Source organism: Xiphophorus hellerii, chromosome 10 (genome assembly GCF_003331165.1).
Source record: "Xiphophorus hellerii strain 12219 chromosome 10, Xiphophorus_hellerii-4.1, whole genome shotgun sequence".
Lineage (NCBI taxonomy): Eukaryota > Metazoa > Chordata > Actinopteri > Cyprinodontiformes > Poeciliidae > Xiphophorus > Xiphophorus hellerii.
Window position 1 is genome coordinate 9,963,936 of NC_045681.1, and position 21,241 is coordinate 9,985,176.

The window sequence follows — 21,241 nt, forward strand, 5'->3', positions numbered from 1 at the left end:
CATGCAAAAACAGAAAATATTACCAAGTATTTTTGGTCTAGTTTCTAGTGCAAATATCTAACTTAGAAGTAAGTTTTTACCTAGAAATAGAGGTTTTTTAAAGCAAATAATAAAAAGTACTTGTTGCACTGGCAGATGAATTAACCAGGGAAAAATGTCATGTTATAAGTGAAATGATCTGCCGATGGAGCTAGTATGTTTGAATCAGTATTAAGGAATTATTTACTTAAAACAAACCTCTATATATTGTTAAAAAGTTTAAGTAAATTTGCCTTATTTAAAGTATACTAAGATTTGTGCACTGGAAACAAGACCAAAAATACTTGGAAAGATTTTCTGTTTTTGCAGTGAGCAAGTGGATGTTTATGTATATTTTTCTTTGATACACTTTTACCAATTACATTGTAAAAACAACAAAACACACTTGAAATAAGTCAAAACAAACTTACAAGTATCTTTTCACCAAGATATTAAGGCTTGTTTTAAGTAAATAATTCCTTAATATTGATTAAAAAGTGCTTGTTCTATTGGCAGATAAATTTAACAAGACAATTTCCCCATATTATAGGTGAAATAATCTGCCAATGGAAGAAGTATTTTACAGTTTACAGGTTTCCACTCGATGCTACAACATAGCATTTCTGCATAAACCCTCCCCCCAAAAAACAACTATATTTTAGTTTCTGGGAAAAGGAATTTTGTGTTTTCTTTGGCTACAGAAATAAATCTGATGTGTGAAGTGGACTGTCAACATAAATTAACTGTTTTGTTTCACTAATTTAGTTAAATGCATTACACAATAAATGTAGATTTTGCGTGTTGTATGTTGTTACGACCCAAACGACATCTAATTTGACAAATTAAAAACGAGACGTTCTTTTCATTTTTGTTTGTCTCAATATAACCATTAGAATATGAAAAAATACTATAATCAAAACGCCAGAAGATAATTTCAATCTCAACTTGTCACACACCGACTCTTTTAGGAGACAGAATGTATCTTGAAAATATTTTCTGTAATTTTCATCAGTTTTTTCCTTTCGATAGAAAACACACCTGGTCTAATGGTTCAGTGTTTATCCGTGCCTATTTCCTGGGTGAAGTCAATAACAGAGATATTGCTCCAATTAACTGATTACTTTCTTTGTTTACCACCACGGGAAGTACTGTTGGCTTCCATGTTTACCTATGTCTGCTTCCTACCTCTGCTTTTAATTCAACGTTCTCATAAAAAGCACTCCTGTGTTTAGTTGGTTCCTCTTTTTTTGACACAGGCATTACTGGACCACAAATACTAGTCCAGCATGTTTTTTTCTGTCTCATTCCCCTCTTTCAAGCACCCAGTGAAAAACTGCAGAGAGAGGTTTATGCTGCAGATTTCTTCCTGTTAGAATAGAGGCTTCCTACTGTCACCACATGCTTTATGTCAATAAAAACACAACTAAAACTCTAATTGAATGAAGTAAGGTTATTAGCAATTCATTTTCTTAAATATACAACTTGTTTTCAGCGAAGTTGGGTATGACTCATGGTGTACCAGTACACAAGAATCCATGTTCGATACATACTTTTGTTTTAAAGTCATGTTTTTTTTTTGCTTTGCATCAGTCAAGAGAAACAAAAAGTGGTCATTACAAAACTGACAGGAGATTTGTTTTGACTATATAACAATAAAACCATTTGCAAATGGTCAACAGTGTTTAAGATTTCTTTTTAATACAACTGTGCAGACATTTGAGAATAAAACAAGTCTAAACCACTTTAGAGGTCTTTTGATATTTCGACAGTTCAGTTTACTAGATGTACTTAAATGGGCCGTAAAAACAAAGCTGTTGAGAAATCCCTTCTGGTCAGAGGGTCTAGAAACGGCACCAGTGAGTTGCTTCGTCTCGAGTCGTACGCTGTGCAGCGTTTTGGACAGGCTGAAATCTACATGAAGCTGAATTTGGACTTCAGCTGGTTCAAGAAGTATATGCTGACAAAGTTGTGTTTCAGTTCACTTTCTTTCTCCACTGTAGCTCCATGAATATTAATCCTTAATATTCTCAGATAGCTGAGTTAAACCTTAGCTAAACGTTAGCTGTTTAGCTCAGAGAGGACTCTCTGTTTTGTTTTGGTGCCACTTTTTGCAACGATGGTGAATCAAACGGCAAAAACATTCAAAGTGTTCCCAACAACCGACCATCAGCGCAGAGTGTCACGATTTTCATGTTGATCGTAAATGAAAAATTCAGAAGGTTTACAAAGTATTTTGTGCGCGTTTTGTTTCAATATCGAACGTAAAAGCGAGACAGAGGATTTAATTTCACCCATCTTCGCTCAAATCTCATTCAGATTGCATCACAAACACACAACACACACACAGATGGACGTCCTGTTTTGTGTGTGTGTTTGGAGTGTGTGGAGCTGGGAGGTAATTTAGAAAACATTAAACTCACCCCTTCCTCTTCTCTGTGAGGGTTCAGTTTGTTGTACACCGCCTCGATAACACTGCGTCTGCAAACAGAAAACAAGCACACACACATTGGCCCCTGGGGAAGAACGTCACCCAACATAATGCAGTCTCTGTTCATTCTTCACTAATGTGTATTGATTGAGAGGTTAATGGAAGTAAAACTCTCAGTTGAAAATGCGGCGCAGCGTCGGGTTTTGGCCCGTGTTCTGCTCAGAATGACAACCACCTTGTTTATCTGTTTATTGCTTCACTTTTTACCTAAATCATCAAGAAAGGACAAAGATGCTGATGCAAAACCTTCAGTTTTAAACATCTTTTGAATTTTTTAAACACTTTTGTCATGTTGAAACCTCAGATTTCAATGCATGTTACTAGGATGTTTTGTGATAAACCAGCACAAGGTAGTGCTTAATTTTGAAGCGGAAGGCAAAGTGTTGGTTCAGTTGGGAAGAATATAGATGCACACCACACTTCTCACAAAAAAAGTGGAAAATTATGCATATTTTTCTTCCTCTTCAAAGTTCTACGCTACTTTGTGCTGTGCCATCACAAAAAAATCCAGCATACACATAAAAATACATTTCCACTCAACATCTTTAACTTCTAAAATGAGTTTTCTTCTGTAAGAACTCATATTCACAGATTTATCAATCAGGATTTAATCATTTCAAATGCTGAAAATCACCAATTTTGATTAAACACAAATTAATTTAATAGATTCCTTAGGCACTTCTGCATTTGCTTGTTGCTTATCTTGCTGATATCGAACAAAATATTAGCATTAATTCTATAGTAGGCTTGTCACAATAAATTTTGCCAGACGATAAATTAACCCAGAAGTTATTGCAATAATTGATGATATTGTTTTGAGACCATTTTCAAGTAATATTATAGTAATAATGGTACAATAATGCAAGAACACATTCTCAAGGATCAGTAGCCTTTAAATTCTAATAAATATTTAAAGATTGAACTGGAAGACATTTTAAATATCCAAAATAAATAAAGAAAACAATATAAAACAACAAATAAAATTAATTATGAAGTCTTTCTATACAAAATTTCTTTCAAAGAAGGGCTAGTTGAGACCAAATCACCAGACTGACGACTTTTATCATCTAGTTTTTGGTAAAAAAGAGAGAGAAAAGAGAAAACAATAAATCAAGCAAATGAAAACTATTGAGTTTCTTCTGATTTATCATGCGATTAATTGGTTTACTGTTTATTGTGACAGGTCTATTCTATAGCATGTATTATTAACTGGATTCATTAGCAGAAATACATCAATATTTGCTAGCTGGTGTTTTGAAAAGTCTAGAAAATTCATTGTTTATTCATCAGTTTGAGGACAAGTTTCTAAGTAATCAAACCTAAAACGTGGATAGTCAAGGTTGCGTCTATTCCTGATCTGCTGTGAGCGTTCATAACATGCAGCTCGGTTATATTTACTTGCTGGCCAGGCCTCCACCAGGCGGAAGGTTAGGGATGTTTTCTGAGGCGATATTCCTTAGGACAGACACCAGGTCAGGGACTCCCTCCTCCCCACAGTTTCCCAGCAGCTCTGCAAGCAAAAGAAGCAGAATAGACAAATAAGACCAGATGTTGTGGTCATTGGTTGTACACTGAAAAAAGTGTGACGGTGCTAAATTGATGTTTAGAAAAATACTTGCTGCCTGTGAAGTTTGGTATACTAGGCTGATTTTATACAATTTTACTTATTTCTGTTTAAATACTATCAGCTCAAAATTTATAAGCAGAATGTTCTTATTCGTTATCAGTAGGGCTGCAACGATTCCTTGATTTGAGGAATTACTGAGGTAATAATTGATTACCTCAATTATTAAAATTCCTCAAGGAAAATTCATCTGCCTCGGATCTTCGTTAAAGTATTTTTTATTATTTAGCGCACCATGTTCCGGCCGGGTCATTATTTGTGTTGGGCAACGCAAATAATGGCTATGCTTATGCGTTGTTGCTAAGCACCAGCAGCATAACGTCCAATTTTCAAGTTTGGTCTGAGAGGATTTTATCGATTGATGATAATGTCTGGGTTTTTGTTGTTTTTCAGGGAATGAATAAGCATCCTTAAAGTGACTGACGCGATGCTTGGAGTACGGCAGCCTTTCTCCTCCTGGAACTGCTGGATCAGAGCGAACGGCAGGGAAGAGGTGATCATATAGGCTGAACACTGCAGGCGACTGCGCTGTAGTTGATTAACGGACAAACTGGAAAATTCCCGTCGCAACAAATGTATGGCGTTACATAGCTGGGAGATGTGTTTCTGTGTGTGACGAACGAAGGTAATTAAATCAATACTTTTTACTTAAAGTTGTTAAAATGTATTCAATTATATGAATTGACACTTTGTTGCTATATTTTATTTAAGTAGAAGACTGAATGTAGCGTCAGCAATAATTAGCAGAGTGGTTTAAAACATGTACAGTTTAAAATAACGTGCGTCTCTGTGGACGTGTGTGTTTGAAATGCTGACCCTCAACACGCGTTTCTAGATATTTATCCAATTCTTCTTCTTTTTTCATGGCCTCCTCTGAGATCTTAGGCGCTCCGGGCAAACACACCAACACCACGCTCATGTTGTCTCTGCTTCCCTGCAGAAACACAGACAGAGAGAAGACAACTCAGCTTCATGGGGTAAGGTTTGTACTATGCAAATGCAAACAGAACATTTTAATAACAAGGCTTTGGCTCACTGAACCCGACTAGGAGTTTTCTCTGCTTGTATGGAAAATAAAGCAACTCAGAACCTGTGAATGTGAGGCAATCAACATCAGGAGACAAAACGTTCTGTCTAAGACACAAGTTAATCCAGTTTTTTCTATTTACGATTTTGGTTCTTCACAGGTTATAAAAACAACAAAAACGAGATGCTCTTCTAAATGCTGTTTTGCAACGTTACTCTTGTTTTGTCTTGCCTCACAAATCCGACATAGCTTCCTTCTTAACAGTGGCATGCAGCGGCAACCACTCCCTAAAGCAGACATTTAATCCGTGCCAGGCTGTGGCACGTTTTGAGAGCTACAACTGAAATTACATGGAAATGCTACGCTTTACTGCAACGAGCATCATAAATGACTACAGTTGCATAAAATCTCCTATGGATTCGGTACAGACAGTTTAAAGAGGAGTGGCAAAAGCAAATGAAGTGGATTAGCAGTGATTGCAAACGACTGATGGGGTTGGTGTGGAATATCGCCTCTGCTGTCTGGATGTTGAGCTGTCAGCATGTCATGACAGTTATGAGACCGTCATACAGCAACTGTCTTCAGTCAGAAGCCTTTTCAGATTTGTTGCGACACTGACTGCTACCAGAGATCCTTCCACCATCCACGATTCATTGAAGATACTTGGATCACATAAGTTATAACATTTAATTTCCCGTTGGAATAAATTAAGTATTTTTGAGTAACAGAATTTGTTTTATTATTGAGCAAAGCAATTTAGATTTCTTCTTTTTATTTGCTGAAAATGGTTTCACATCTTTTCCATCAACTTAATGAATTACACCGCAAAGACAGGAGGAACAAGAGAGGAACCGATCAGGCTTTCACTGGTCAATGCCAAAGTCTGTCAAATTTTCTTAGCCTCTTAACAGATAAAAATTATTTGTTTAAATTAAATATTTGTAATAAAGGTTGTAGTTTTGAATAAAACAGACAACAAAGGTGTTGCAGAATTACCCGTATGTTTGTAGACTAGTTTACAGACCAAAAACAAAAATTGGGAATTATTAGTTTTACACCAGCTGATAATCGAAGAAAAAAACCCAAAAACATCAGCAATCTAGCCAACTTCTAGATTTGATTATTACATTTAATTACATCTCATATTTATTTCAACACTTAAATTACTTGTGGTTAAGTTACTTTTTTTTCTAAGGAGTTTCATTTTGTTTTTCTGTGAAAGCCCAATTAAAAAAAGAGGAAACTAGAAAAGTCCTGTGGTTTTAAATGTTGCTCTTAGTAAATGTAAAGTAAATGTTGATACACTGTAGAAATGTGAACCAGTTATTTATTTTTTACCTATAGTTTTATAATAAAAAGCTTCTGGAATGTCTTTCAATGTTTCAAAGTCTTCAACATAATAAATACACAAACTAGACATCATCATAATAATTGTCTTTTTCAAGTCAAACAGCGACAGAAGATGGAGCCCGAAGCAGCAAAAAAAACACAAAGGAGTCGATTTCTCGCCACACCGAATGACTCAGTGTGGTCACAGTAGATTTTTGAAGGTGTCCAGTTTCACATACTTCACAAAAGGTAGCAGCAGCAGAGCAGATTTATGCCTGTGTGGCTGATACTTGAGATAACCCATCCAGTAAGGTAAAAATAACTCGTCTGCTGAACGCTTGGTGGTTCTTGGAGAGCCCAGGACTCAAAGCTAAAGACATGTGGACAGTGAAATGTCCAAGATGTGGACAGGAACTAGGAAGAGGAGGAGCCAGTTGGTGTGTATATTTTAAGCACTAATACAGGTGATAAACCTCCTCCCAGATGGCTCAGTTAATAAAATACTTCCAGAAGATTCCCGTTTTCAGGATTATTAAATAAGGAGGTAAGGTCTGATGGAAACCTATGCAATTTTTTTTCTACATAAACCTTTATCCCAAGACACTGTAACTTGTAAGAGAATTCATACTTTTCACTAGGGCTGAAACGATTCCTCAAGTGATCGGAGTACCTCGATTATTAAAATTTCTCGAGGAAAATTTATCTGCCTCGAAGCTTTGTTAATTTATATTTACGTAATTATTTAGCGCACCGTGTTCCGGCCGCGTTATTACTTGCATTGCGCGGAGCTCTCACATTCGCCTGAGTTGTTGACGAAAGCTAAGTGTTGGCAGCATAACATCCAGTTTTCAAGTTCAGCCTGGGAGGATTTTATTGATTGATGATGATGATGTCTGGATCTTCGTCGTTTTTCAGGGACCAATAAGCATCCTTAAAATAACTGGCACAAAATGTTATTGTTAGGGATGCTCAACTGTAAAAAATTGGACTGATGTTGATATCTAATATTAACTCTGCTGTTATGTTAGATTTACCAATGTTTTATTTTATCTTTTTTTTTTTATCCGATTACTTGATTAATCGTAAGAATTACGATTAATCGTAATTCTTACGATTCTTACAAAAGTAATCTTGAATTTAGTATTCAAGATTACTTGAATACTAAAATATTCGTTTACAACAGCCCTACTTTTCACACTTTTTCACAAATTACAGAGACAAAATGTCATGTTTTTTTTTGTTGGGATTTGATGCAAACTAGTTTGTGGTTTGGAAGGAAAATAATAAAAGTTGCTCTTTGAATGGAAAAAGTTCACATAAAATCTCAAAATACATTCTTGCGTGTGTGGATGTGATGAGACAAGATGTTCAACTAGGTGAGCAATGATCAAATTTGCTGGAAAATAATTATTGCAATAAACGATAATGTTGTTACAGACCGTTTTCAAGTAATAGCTGAATAATGTCATAAAAATGCAAGTTTGTCCTCTCAAAAACCAATAAACTTTAATTTTGTACAGAACACTCCATACTAGGGATGCAAACAATTAAACTTATGATTAATTGTCTATTAAAATTAGTTCCAATCAATTAAATAATTTCCGCTTAGACCTTCATTCAGAGTTGTAGTTTGGCCACCATACAACAGAGGGCACCGCTGGTCATCCTTAAGCAAAGCCAATTACTACTGGAATAAAGATGGCGGGGCCATACCAGAATAAGAAAGAGAAACAGTCCAAACAGAGTCTGGTATGTTATCCAAAATGCACTTTATGAGGTTTTTGACATACAAACACTCACCAATATTCTGAAGTTTCACCTTATTGGTGCTTATTTAGCCGAGCTTCATGGCAGAGCATTGTAACACGATGGAAACAGACACTATGCCAATATAAGCAAGGTTGATTTTGAGGGCTGTTGATGACGCAAGGTTTTAACATTTCTTCAAGACCAACCACATACTGTTTCTGTGTGAATATACTGTATGTGTCAGTTTATTAGTGTGAGAGAACCCAAATTTTCTGCTTTTTTTAGTCAGTATTTAATGCACCTGACAAAAAATTTAATTTAAAACTAAAATTGGTATATGTTCTAACTGAACATATAAAAAATGTAGCTCTTTATGTTATGGAAAGATGGTGGGTCTTTTAGACCCAACAAGTCTTTTACTTTGTGCGCAGACTGGTGGGGTCGCACTGACCTGGTGCGCTTTTACCAGGTTTTTTTTGTTTTTGTTTGGTTTTTGTTGGTGGTCTGATGGGGAAAACCCCCCCCGCTTCCCCGCTGTCCCATTGTGATATTTTTTGCGCTGCTCTTGAGGCTTATATATTCAAATTAAAACTCTGCAACCAAAAACAGTAAATGAAAAGGAATAAAAAACAACCAAAACTATACATAAAGTGGATTACGGGGTCTCTGTAACAAAAATTGTCCTTCAAAAAATATTAATGATCAGAATATAAATGATCAAGCTCATAATAATGCGATTAATTAATTGTTAATTGTGATAGACTTATGTTAAAGAGAAAGCAAAGCACTGTATTCAATAGAAGCAGATACTAATTGTTAAAAACGGCTTACCTTATGAAGACAGGTGTCCACCACCGAGTTACATATCTTTTCCAGATCTTCACAAACCAATAGTCGTGATCGTACAAAATCACACAGCTCTTCGTTGGACATGACGTCCCAGATTCCGTCGCATGCCAGAACCACAAACTCGTCTCCTTCGGACGCCCTCTCCAACACGCAAACCTCCGGCTCCGGGCTCACCAGCTGCTCCGTGGGGCCCTTACCATCCACACATTTGTAGTCGTAGTCCCCGAGAGCTCGTGACACTGCCAGGGAGCCGTTTACCCTCTGGATCATGACCGAGCCGCCAGCATTCTGGATGCGCTCCTTTTCGCGGGGGTTGCAGGGCTTGTGGTCCTGAGTGGAGAAGCCCACCTTTCCGTCTCGACACAGCACGGACCGCGAGTCGCCGCAGTTAATGAAGTAGAGGTGAGTGGGGCTGAGCAGCACGCACACGGCTGTCGACCCGCTGCGGTCCAGGCCCTGCCGCAGGTCGGAGAAGTTGCGCATGTATTCGTCAATGTTCAGAAAGCCCGAGCGGATCCCGTCCTTTACGCCCTCCACGGAGCCCGGCCCCGATCCGAACTCGGTGCCTCCTGACAGGATGTGCTCCAGCAGGTGCCCGGAGCAGTAGTTGGCGACCCGCGAGCCGGCGTGGCCATCGTAAACGGCGAAGAAAGACCAGTCGGTGAGTCCATGGGGAAGGCCCACCACCGCCGTGTGGGCATCCTCCATTTCCACCCGCCAGCCCTGCATGGAGCTCAGACCGTAGCGTAGCCCGTTTCCGTCACCGTGGGCGCTGTGCTTCTCCGTCTTCGGCTTGTCCAGGAAAGCACCCATCGCTGCCTACAACTGGAGAACAAACAAAGGAGAAAAACTGTGAGAAAAACTTTTATACGATCACCTGCAAAGAAATGATTTAAAATCCGAGTCAGTTTCACTGTTGTGTCATAAGCATACATGTACAAAGCGATTATTTTAGCAATAGATTATTCTGATGATTAACTGATATAAAATTAGCACATTCTGCAGATTTTTCTTTTACAAACTCTTTATACAATGTTTGAAAAAGATTATGCAAACAAATAATTCAAGTCCTTTCTTGAAAAAATAAGAAAGTAAACATTTTATTGCCAGAAATGCAATAATAATAAAGCATTCCTGTCATGTACGCTTGATTAATTGCAGCAAAGGATGAATCTGCAGCTACAAAAATGCTCCCAACATCAACAAGTGGAAAGCTCAGCCTTTTCTGCTTGACTTAACATCAATAAGTCAAGCAGTTAAGTGCATTGATTATTTTTTTGGGATAATTGACTAGCAATAGGAGATTTTTTTTATTTATTTACATAATTTGCACCTAGTGAAGCTGAAAGTGCCACTACAGTTTTGGGTAAATTACAGACAAAGGTGTTTTTTTATTTTTTTTTCTTAAATCAAAAATATGTATATCTTTTGTACAGCTTTGGCTTAATTGCTGCACTTTCAGCAAATGGCCTTTTTCTGAGTCTGTGTACTCCCGTTACTCGATTATGAAACTAGTTGACAATTATTTCAATTATTGAGTCGTCACAACTAATTTGATGAATCGTTTAAGCCCTATACAAAAATCAAGTAGATTTTTGAGTCAAATATCAAGTAGATATGTGCTTCAGTGAATTTCATGCATTGCTCTTATCCTAAATGCTGCTACTTCCCCATCTGAACATCATAGAATAAAATCTTTCTGCACTGAACTGTCAAATTATTTACAATCCACAAACTTTTATCCTTTAAATCATGGCTGTTTAGTGATTTATATAATTTTTTTGCGTTCTTAAATCACTCTTTAGGAGTGGCTTTCCTGGCTTTCCGAAGAACATCCCAGATTTTTTCTGGACACCTTGTGTCCTGTTCTATGTCAAAATGATCGCTCTCTACTTTTACAATGTGGATTTCTGGGCTCTGGTAAAGCAGATTCATGACTGGAAATGTTTCCACTGTGTGTTTTATTGTCCAGGTATGTGATTTTATATAATCATCTCGATGGTAAAAAAAAGAAAAAAGAAAGAGACTTTCCAAATGCCTTCTCAGTTATTACTTGAGGCAACTTCAGGATATTTAAAGAATTAAGGACAGCAGTGTACATGAACACTATGTGCTTAATTAGGAAAGTTTGTGATGATTTTTTAAGGTTTCTACAAGAAAGTTATTACTACTTTCACAAATCTGTTGTAAACAAACTTTCAAACAAAGATGATTTCTTGGTTTTCTATTTTAATACATTTCCACATTGTGATACATTAATGTGCAGAATTTTTAGGAAAGAAGTTAATTTATACAATTTGGATTAAAATGTGAAAACGGTGAAGTGCTGTGAATACTTTCCAGATGAACTGCGGACAGAAGCAGTGATCCTGGCAGCACTGGAGCCGACCTAGAGCACCAGAGGCCCAGAACTACAATCACACCAGGCAAGAACCTGCAAAGAGGCCCGTTTTGAATTTGGAAATCGCCTCCGTCTCTACAGATAAATTAAAAATGCTGCTGAGAACGTTTGAAACAGACAAAGGGGAGCACAGAAAAACTCCTTTCTCTGAAACCAGCCTGAGACTAGATTTCTAAAACTAAATTTTAATAAAAGTCTGCCTGAACAAAACAACCGTCTGAATCCCTCTATTTGGGGTTTGTGTGATGATTTACAGCAGCTGTGTCAAACTCAAGGCCTGGGGAAAAAATCTGGCCCGCTGTAGCTTTCTATGTGGCCCTCTGGACTCCAAATTACATCAACAAGTCCTTCCAGTTTTTCACAAATCTGCAAAATTCACACAAAATCAACAAATCTCCACATTTTTATATGGAAATTTTCTCAAAATTGGTCAAAAAATTGAGTTTAAGTAACTGCTGTCTCATCTTACTTGATGTCAAGTCATAGAATGTAATTTATACGGCGAGTAATAAAACGTTACACTCAACATCATACATTAGAGCAAATATTGTAAAAATTCCTAACAAACATTTCTAAATTGGTACCACAAAATCTATCATTTTGATTCCAACAAACACTAAAACAATCAAAATCATGGAGGAACAGCTATTTATTGATAGTTTAATTGGTTTTGTCAATATATTCTGGCAAACCGGCCCTTTAAGAACATTCAGATTATTGATATGGCCCAAAATCACAATCAAAGTGGATTTGTGGCAAACTGAAGAATGGTCCAATACACTTTGCTATCCAGTAAGAAAGCTAATAAAAGGTTAGGCTTGAAAAATAATCAAATAAGCAATCAAGGTTTTTGGTATCTCTTGTTACCAATTGGTAAAAATATTTTGAGTTCTACGCAGAAGAAGTAAAAATTCTTAGAGGTCGTTTGCCTAGCAATACTAAGATCAGGGGAGTCTATAAAAAAGTAATAATAATAATAATAACGACAACAATAATCAAACCGCCCTGATGAGAGGACTGACTCTTCACAGAGCTTCACTTTACACATGAGCATGACTGCGCCATGACAAGCGTGTGCCCAAAAAAGGTCGTTACATGCAGGGAGCGACTCCGGCTGCTTTCTCAGGACGTTGTGTGTGTTTTTGTGTGTGTCTGCGCATGTGTGCACCGTCACGGTCTGTGTGCGAGAAAAAGATGCTCTATAAATACGGCAGGTCGGCTTACATTTCACGTCCAGCGTGAGACAGCAAGGACGGGCCATTCATACTTCTGCCACCTTCCTGTCGCACGGTTATAGAAAAAAATATGCATTCTCAGGCTCGCCGTTTGATGTTGCCCCACGTTTTTAGTGTCGTTTAGTAAATGTGGAGCTGCACTCACGTGCAACATATGAGAGAAAGACAATTCTGTAACATTGACCAGCTGTGATTCGCTCTAAAAATAAAACAAACACACTGCTACTGCCTAGCAACCGCCCACCCTACAGTGCAAACATCCAGCCTGAGCTTCATTCAGCAACACCCCCTCCCTACCCTTCTTTCTCCCAAAAGTCTTTCTCTCACACTCCTAAAAAGAGGCACACACAGTCAGCTGCTGGTTAGCTAGAGGAGCGGGTCGTTGCATCATCCGTCCGTTAAAGCAGTCGCAGCAGACAGAACCAGAAAGATGTCAGTCTGGCTTCTAAAGACACACAGATACTGTGAGGTTTTACTGGCTGTTCACAATACCTTTAGAGCGAGGGGAAACCACGCGAACAGACATGTACAAAGACAGAAACCCCGGAAAAAACCAGAGGAGAACGAGGAAGGCTCAGTCACTGCTGTCACCAGTGTTGCAACCGCAGGCCGAAACCAACACCAACGAGCAAAACTCGCGTCAGCCAAAAAAAGCATTTCAAGAGAGAAGCGGAACGTCACAGATTACATAATGCTGCAGAGGATCCAAACGCTGCTCAGAAAATGTGAGCCGTCGCTGTAAACTAGCTAAAGAAAACCTGGAAGAAAAGGCTGAACGACAATCATCTACACACTGAGAGAGCAGAGCCAACACACTGACATTTAAAACAAACTAATGCCAAATTTTTGAAAAAAAAAATTACCGCAATTTACTTCTTAAAAGTTTTCAACATTGTAGGTTTTGGGTACATTTTTATACAATAACCTGGTGACAAAAAAAGCACATCAAACAGATTTGTAGGGCAATTCAAAGACAGATTTTAAAAGGATAACAGTAAGCAATAAATCAATTAATTGTATAATAAATTAAGACAAGCTCAATTTTAATTTTTTTATTGCTTTTCTCTTTTCACCAAAAACTGGATGACAAAAGTCTTCAGTCTGGTGCTTTGGTCTTTTTTTGAAGGGCAAACTTGTTTACAGAAACTCCATAATTCATTTTATTTGTTGTTTCTTTTGTTTTGCTTATTTATTTTTGGATATTTAAAATGTGAAATATGCACAAAGCAGAGTTTTGGGGATAATTATTCATCTCTGGTTTATTAGGGATGCAACAATATGAAAATTTGAGCCAATATCAATTTCCAATATTAATATTTTTGTTATGGCCAATAACCGATATTGCAAATATTTTTCTACCATTTTTACTTTGGATGTAAGTTATTGATTAATGAGTGATCTCATCAGTCAATTAACAATTAGCTAATAAGCGGCCATTTTTCTTACAAACCTGAGTTTTGTCTGTATCAAGATGGCCGACCATCTTTCCATGAAGGGCAAAAATATTTTATAATATGCTGAATTTAAAAAAAAAAAACAGTTAAATGTTAAGATTACTTTGTATCAGCTGGATTAATACTGACTGAATTACAATATTAAACTTTGAAATATTTATAAAATATAGAACGTTTTTGGAAGCGTGATGTATCTGATACATGCAGGACCAAGGTGGGAAAACGTTGCATTGAGATCAGGGTCACTATGTTTCAAACCAAATTTCCCCTAATTGTTGATATACTCTGGATCATAATTCAAAAGTTACACCATTTTCTTTTGGCAAAACAATACAATTATTTGTTTTAATCTCTCCCTCTCCGAGACACTTTAGGTTTAAGGTCTTAAATTCAATATTTTGACTAAAATATCCAACGAAAAAATGCCAGGTAATTTTGACGTGATCATGCGGCATTTCTACATGTTTACCAAGTGAAAAGGAACCATATGAATGCAGCATTAAACTAACAACCCCTGGGAAGCTGGTGGGATAGTGAGAGGAAACTCAGAGTCACGTTTCACCAGCATGTCCGAAGCAGCCAAGAGAACAGAACATCTCTTTGTGATGTTCTGAATGGTTCTGACATACAGAGTTGAATTACTGAACTTTGAAGCAGGAGACCCTGAATTGGCACAAGGTTGTGTGATTGGTTCTTTGTTTTATATTGGTTTCATAATTATCTTATAACAAAATGTACTCTAAAAATTTAAATGCAGTCTATTTTTCTTTTCACTTATGTTTGACAGTAGAAACTAAGGATCTTGCCGGACTAATTCCTCAATTTTGCATGTTACAACATTTGGAGCTCACTTTTTCAAAATCAAAATCATACCTGCATCTCCCAGAGGTCAGTGCAAGTAGATGTAGTTCTACCAAAATTATCTTTAATATAATCTTAAACCTCACAGGAATCCAGCTGCTTCCCAAGACAAGACGATACCCGCAAAAGATGTTACAAGCCCCAAGACTGCATCATGAAGAAAAAAAAAATACTCCCAATGGTTAGTATGCATCTTGAAAGACACATTTACAAGAAAAAAGGTAATAAAATATAATTCAGATTACTACCTGATGTGGAATAATAGTTTATTTTTCTAAAAGAAACCACAATTAAATCTAAAACAGATTATTAGGGACAAGGATAATCCCAGTTTTCTCTCTTAGCGTAGACAGACTAACTCTGATTCTTTGTTTTGTTGATTCATTAATTCCTTTACCTCTCAGTCGTGAGGAACTGCTCTCACATAAGATGGTACGAAGCAACTTATGCTCCTTTAATGACAAATCCATGACCGCTTATGGTAGGAGGGCAAAACCAATTACTTTGGGCGTGTCAAAATTCAGGGACTGCATCCGTTGAAAGCCGCAAATAAAGGGTGGTCAAATCCAAAGGCGTCCATCTTTTCCACAGATTTCAAGAGATAACAGGAAATACGTAGAGGTAAGGGCGAAAATCAATCTGGGGACTAGATCATCCAATTATACAGCTGTTCATTTCCGATCTTCATAGTAGACGAAGGACGCAACTTCCCTGGCCAACGCAGAGTTACAGATGCAGGCCTGGAATTTGACACACCCTTTGAATGCTTTTCTGACATTTTCTTGTGTCATTGTTCTTCAAGAGAAATCAGCTACAATCTTTACAAAGATCTAAAAGCCTAGTGACGCATCGGTGCATCTCTACCAGAAGCACAGTGTAAAGATTTGTCAAAACTGAAATGAGGCACATTTGACCTCAATCTAGATTTCCAGTAAGTCTTAATGATCTAACACAGAAATCTCCATTTTGAACAAATAACTAATTTTATCTGAATGTAAAATCAGTCCTCTGTTGAAAATCCGAGAAGGATTCTAAGATTTGATTATGGGTGTCAATGGCAGCAAAGAAACAGTACTTGGCAATAAAAAAATTAAAATACACTTTAGAAAAAAATGACACAGCATTGTACAATGTGAGCAAATCAATTCCAACAAACAGACATTAGTACGTTGAACTCAAAACAAGGAATATAACTGACATTTATAAATCACATATACCATTGAATTTAACCTAAAATAATTTTCTGAAACTTAAAAATACCCCCGCTTGGCATTGCAAACCTTTCACAGAAACCAGTTAAAACTGTGACAGGGACAAAACTGTTGTCAATCTGGTATCTAATGAAGCACTGAAATCCTGCAACGGTGCTCCAACGAAATGACATTACGTAGATAATGTAATTATTGAGACAGGATGTCAGTTTGGACCATTTGACATTTAAGTGACATTTTAAAGGGATGTCAGTTTAGTTGCATGAGTCCAAACAAGCTTATATACATGTATTTAAATGTTTACAGATAGCGAGAACCCTAAAAGAACTTCAGTTTATACATTTTACTCACTGCAAGAAAAATAAAATAAGTGGCACTTTAACTTTTTAAGCTACGTATTCCAGATTACGTAACTTGAAGCAAACGCTTTATGTAGAGCACAATTACACTTCAAATATCAGCCAACTGAGTCCGTTGGACAAAAAAAAGGAACTGAATAATTCTCAAAGTAAATAATATTTTCAAGCATTTTAAAAAGATACAACAAGCCTGAACTAAAACAGAAGGGTTTGTCAAATCTGTAGGTTTTTTTTTATCCACCATTCATTCAACGTGGACCTTAAAGACCAACATAGGATCTTACATCTCAACAAATCAGAATATTACCAACTTAATATTTTTAGGTGCTTAAACTCAATTCAAAAGTGAAACGCTTAATGATTCATTCAGTGCACTCAGTCTATTGGACAAATGTCAAGTCACCATTCTTCCACAAAAATCAAACATGTCTGCAATAGATAATTATTTAATTATGTTTTTAAAGTAACATTTTCATTTTTAAGACGCTGAATTCTGGATTTTCACTACTTAGTTAGAAATTTAATTTCTGAGTGTAAAGAATAGTCTACCTTTTAAAAATGAATTTAGGAATTAGGTAGAGATTTGGTTTTACCAAAAATTTGATCAGATCGTAGCCAATACTCCCACAGGAGGCGAGAACATTTCAGCAACAAAGCAGTAAAAATGCTTTACATTGGCCTGTCACGATAAATAATTTTGCTGGAAGATAAATTGTTCCAGACGTTATTGCGATAAATGATAATGTTGTTTTGAGACCATTTTTAAGAATTATGATGGTAATGGTGAAATAATAATGCAAAAACATATTCTAAAAGATCAGTAAATTTTAAATTTTAATGAACATTTAACACTGGAACTGGAAGACTTTTTAAATATCCAAAATAAATAAACAACACAACAAATAAAATGAATTTTGAAGTCTTTGTAAGCAAAATTGTCCTTCAAAAAAGGGCTAGTTGAGACCAAAGCACCAAACTGAAAAACGTTTATCATCCAGTTTTTGGTAGAAAGAGAGAATAAAAAGAGACAAAGAATAAATCATGCCAAAGGAAATTATTGAACTTGTTTTAATTTATAATCTGATTTATTGATTATTGTGACAGGTCTAGCTTTAGATGATTAAAACATAACACAATAATAAACAATGATACACTAGGGCTATATAATTATATCGATTCTACAATATTTATAAATTTTTTTCACCTTCGAAAGGTATCGATTTTCCATCCGCGAGTATCCATACGTTAAACCATAGAAGTAGACTTGTACCGTCTTTTTAACATGTCTGGTTTGTGACGGCGTAGCAGTCTCACTTTCAACTTGTGCTTAAAGTGCACATTATAAACTACATTGTGAGGATTTCCATGATGACGATGGCGGATCAATCATTCTTATTAGCAACTGACAAACGGTGTCAGAGACTGAGAGTACGATGAGATCCTGGCAGTTTGAGAGGCAGCTACTCAGAGATCCAAGCAGGGGAATGGCGGTGCTGCGCAGCTGCAAGGAGTCGGTCACTACGGGGTGAGGCAGAGCCACTCCCCCAGCAGCTAGTAGTAAACAGCTTACAGCCACGACTAACTCCGGGAGCCAAGGTATAGAAAAGCCTTTTCCCTATAGTCCAAAAGACTTTTTTTACTCCAAAACGCAGCAACAGTATGTCCAAAAGAAAAACATAAGTGCAATCATTTGCATATTGAGAGTCTACAGAGGCTGATAATCTCCCCACTCAGCCCCCGGATCACTGTTGAAACTTTGAGTTTTATGTCAAATCCACATGAATTAAATGACAGAAACTAATTTTCTCACTGCATCTTTGATTCATTTTGTCCAGCTGTAGACTGTTAAGACTCTGTCCAATCAGAGTCAGGTATTGTGGAGTTGGTGCTTTTAATCAGTTTTCAGTTAATTAAATCCAAGTCTATGGAACACAAAATGTCACAAAAATTACTCTGTCCTTCTAAAATCTTTCAGAAAATCGCAAAAGTGCATCGAATCATATCGAATCGTATCGTTTGCCAAATATTGTGTTACATATCGTATTGTGATCAGAATATCGTATCGTGAGATTATTGCATTGCTACTCCCCTATGATACAGTGGCAAAAGAGAAGTAGTGGAAAGTTTCTATCCAGAGAATAAAAACTATCAATGTTCTTGTTATTAATTAAAGGAAACTCTTCTCAGTGTTTCCCATAGACAGCTGACTTAGATAAGATTATCAGCTATTGAACTCCTCTTGCATCTGCCAACCAGAGCACAGACTGATGTCATGCTCTGCTCACCTGTGCACCTTATCGCAATTTGATATACTGGAGAAGGTGAGCAGGGTGGCTGCATTTCAGCACCTCATAATACAAAATTGATGATGACATACACCATAAACCTTCGCCCTGAAGATACACTGCTGCAATATAGGCTGGTGATATGAAATGGCTCACAGATCCAAGATCAGTTAAGCGAAACAAAAGGCGGTAACACGGTCACCTGCAAACTTGGCGTTATATCAAATAAATGTCTTTTTAGCAAAGATTTTACTTGTCAGTGAATTAGCAGACGCTGGTAAGAGGTTAAGTTTTGTTTATAAACTTAAAAATGATTTGTAGATATTTAAATTAAGTCTAAAATATATCTCAACAAATTCCTCACAACTCTTTTGGGTCGCTCTCATAGCCTAGTCCTCCAACACTTAAGTTCAAGAGTGCCATCATTTGAATAGTTGGTTCACCGAGAACAAAAAGATAAATCTGAGTATCATCTGCATAGGATGATCATGTTATGCCAGTGAATCGTATGACCTGGAGGTTACATATGTAAGGTGAATTATAGAGGAACAGTGACAAAGCCCTGTTGGACCCCACAAATCATTTGAGCAGAGAAATGCTCTACAAGGTAGAAATATAAAGCGCTTATTGACAACAAGCCTTGCTACAAGCACAACTAAATTACTATGACCACATTTGGGCATTTGTGATATAAGTATATCACCTTCCCAAGCTGCATTCTCTTTTGAATACTTTGGAAATGCTAAACAAAATAAATAAATAAAATAATTTAATTAGCGAACAGGCAAATTTTCCGCTAAGACTCTGAAGTTACGTTCCACAGAAAAATGTGTGAATAGCTGGGGTTGTAAATTTTTATCTAACCTTCAAGAGATGAACTGTACTCAACCGATTACAACTTTTGAAAGATTCTTGGAAAACAGAGAAAGAAAAAACATGAACAAAGTTCAAGTTGTTTGAGGTTATGATGTTCAATCGCTCAAAGACAATGGATATCCACAACTCTAAAAGCAATGTACACTGATTTACGAATAAAATCAATTGTAATTTTAAGAAAATGATACAGAAAATGTACATATAAACTGCCAATTGGCAATAGTTTACTTTAAACAGTTAACCTTTTGACTATAACAATTTAAAGTTCTATCTTTTTAATGCCAGTCTAAAGCTAGTCTTTTTCTTATGTTTTATTTTCACTTATATTGAATTGCAATATTATTCTACATTTTATTTACATTTTTATTTGCTTTATCTTTTTATTACATCAATGTTTTGATTTTGAACCGTAGTTTTTATTTTTTATAATTTTTTTATTGGAACATACACTATACTTGTATACAGCACTGTGTGACTCTCTTGCTAAAAGGAAAACTAAGGTTATTTTTGATTCCATAAAGTTTTGTTATTTTCCTTTTCAGACTTCAACATACCACACGTATTGGGGATGTAGGAGTTGTTATGGAGAAGGAACTGAGCAAGAACGCACAAAATGAGGCATGTGTTTAGGCAGCAAAGGCGTTAGCTTAGCACATCTTACAAGTGACCTACAAAAATTGACTGCACTGCTTTCTATTGTTAAGAATATGTATTATCACAACGGCAATTGCACAAGCAGCATTTCCATCTGCAAGAAAGAGGCTGACACATTTTTTGTTTTTGACCATCTCCTTAGTAATATGCCTTTATCCAGCTAGCTGTACTTAAAGCTAACATAACTAGGTCCAGACGATAAAACAGAAAATCTTTTGCCAAACCTATAACTTGATGCTGTGGTGAGTGTCTTCATTGTCCTGCAACTTGTAGATGTTTCTCTGCTTCAGACACCTGGCTCAAATATTAGCTCATTAGCAGAGCTCTCCAGAGCTTCACTGTATGCTAGTGAAGCATTTTTGTCAATTCAAGTGTACAGGACACACAAGACGGTTACCATAGAGATTGAACACAGACTGTAGAGGCACTGTTGACCAAGGAGTCACTTTGGTTCTTTAGGTTTTGAATGTTTTGCTGATTATATACCATTAGGTATATTGTTACTCCTTGCTGCACTATCCACTAAAACCTGATCCCTATTTGCTACAGTGGGTTGAAGTTTTAACTTCTAACATGATGTAAATGTATACAGTATACCATTCATTATCTTTTTTAAGTTCCTCTTAGGAAATGGATGTGCTTTATTATTTCAGTTTGAATTTGCCTGAACATAAAATAGTTTTTAAAATTAACAAAATGTTTTTCAGACTCCTGTATCAAAAATGCACCAGTGACAACATGCTTAGTTAGCTAGAGAAAGGTCTCAATTCCATCAATAATGAAATTTACAACTTCTCTTAATGTATGATTAAAAATGCAAG

The 21,241-nt window shown here is 36.6% G+C and overlaps 1 protein-coding gene and 1 long non-coding RNA gene across 4 annotated transcripts in view; one reads left to right on the top strand and one right to left on the bottom strand.

The window, feature by feature from the left end:
• Positions 1 to 21,241, bottom strand: part of ppm1bb (protein phosphatase, Mg2+/Mn2+ dependent, 1Bb) — a 28,420-nt gene that overhangs the window by 5,697 nt on the left and 1,482 nt on the right. For 2 of the 3 annotated variants that reach the window (XM_032574032.1, XM_032574030.1), the window contains exons 2-5: positions 9,067 to 9,909; positions 4,947 to 5,064; positions 3,905 to 4,016; positions 2,439 to 2,496 (exon numbers count right to left, since the gene is read on the bottom strand). In XM_032574032.1, the coding sequence (XP_032429923.1) occupies positions 2,439 to 2,496; positions 3,905 to 4,016; positions 4,947 to 5,064; positions 9,067 to 9,897 (1,119 nt within the window). In that variant the 5' untranslated portion in view covers positions 9,898 to 9,909. Of the gene's footprint in view, positions 1 to 2,438; positions 2,497 to 3,904; positions 4,017 to 4,946; positions 5,065 to 9,066; positions 9,910 to 13,212; positions 13,342 to 21,241 lie in introns of those variants that run through there. The other variant, XM_032574031.1, reaches the window with a different exon arrangement.
• On the top strand, positions 1,984 to 19,912 carry LOC116727015 (uncharacterized). The gene is made up of 3 exons (XR_004340740.1): positions 1,984 to 2,116; positions 8,110 to 8,114; positions 19,902 to 19,912. It is a non-coding gene; the product is annotated as an uncharacterized LOC116727015 (long non-coding RNA).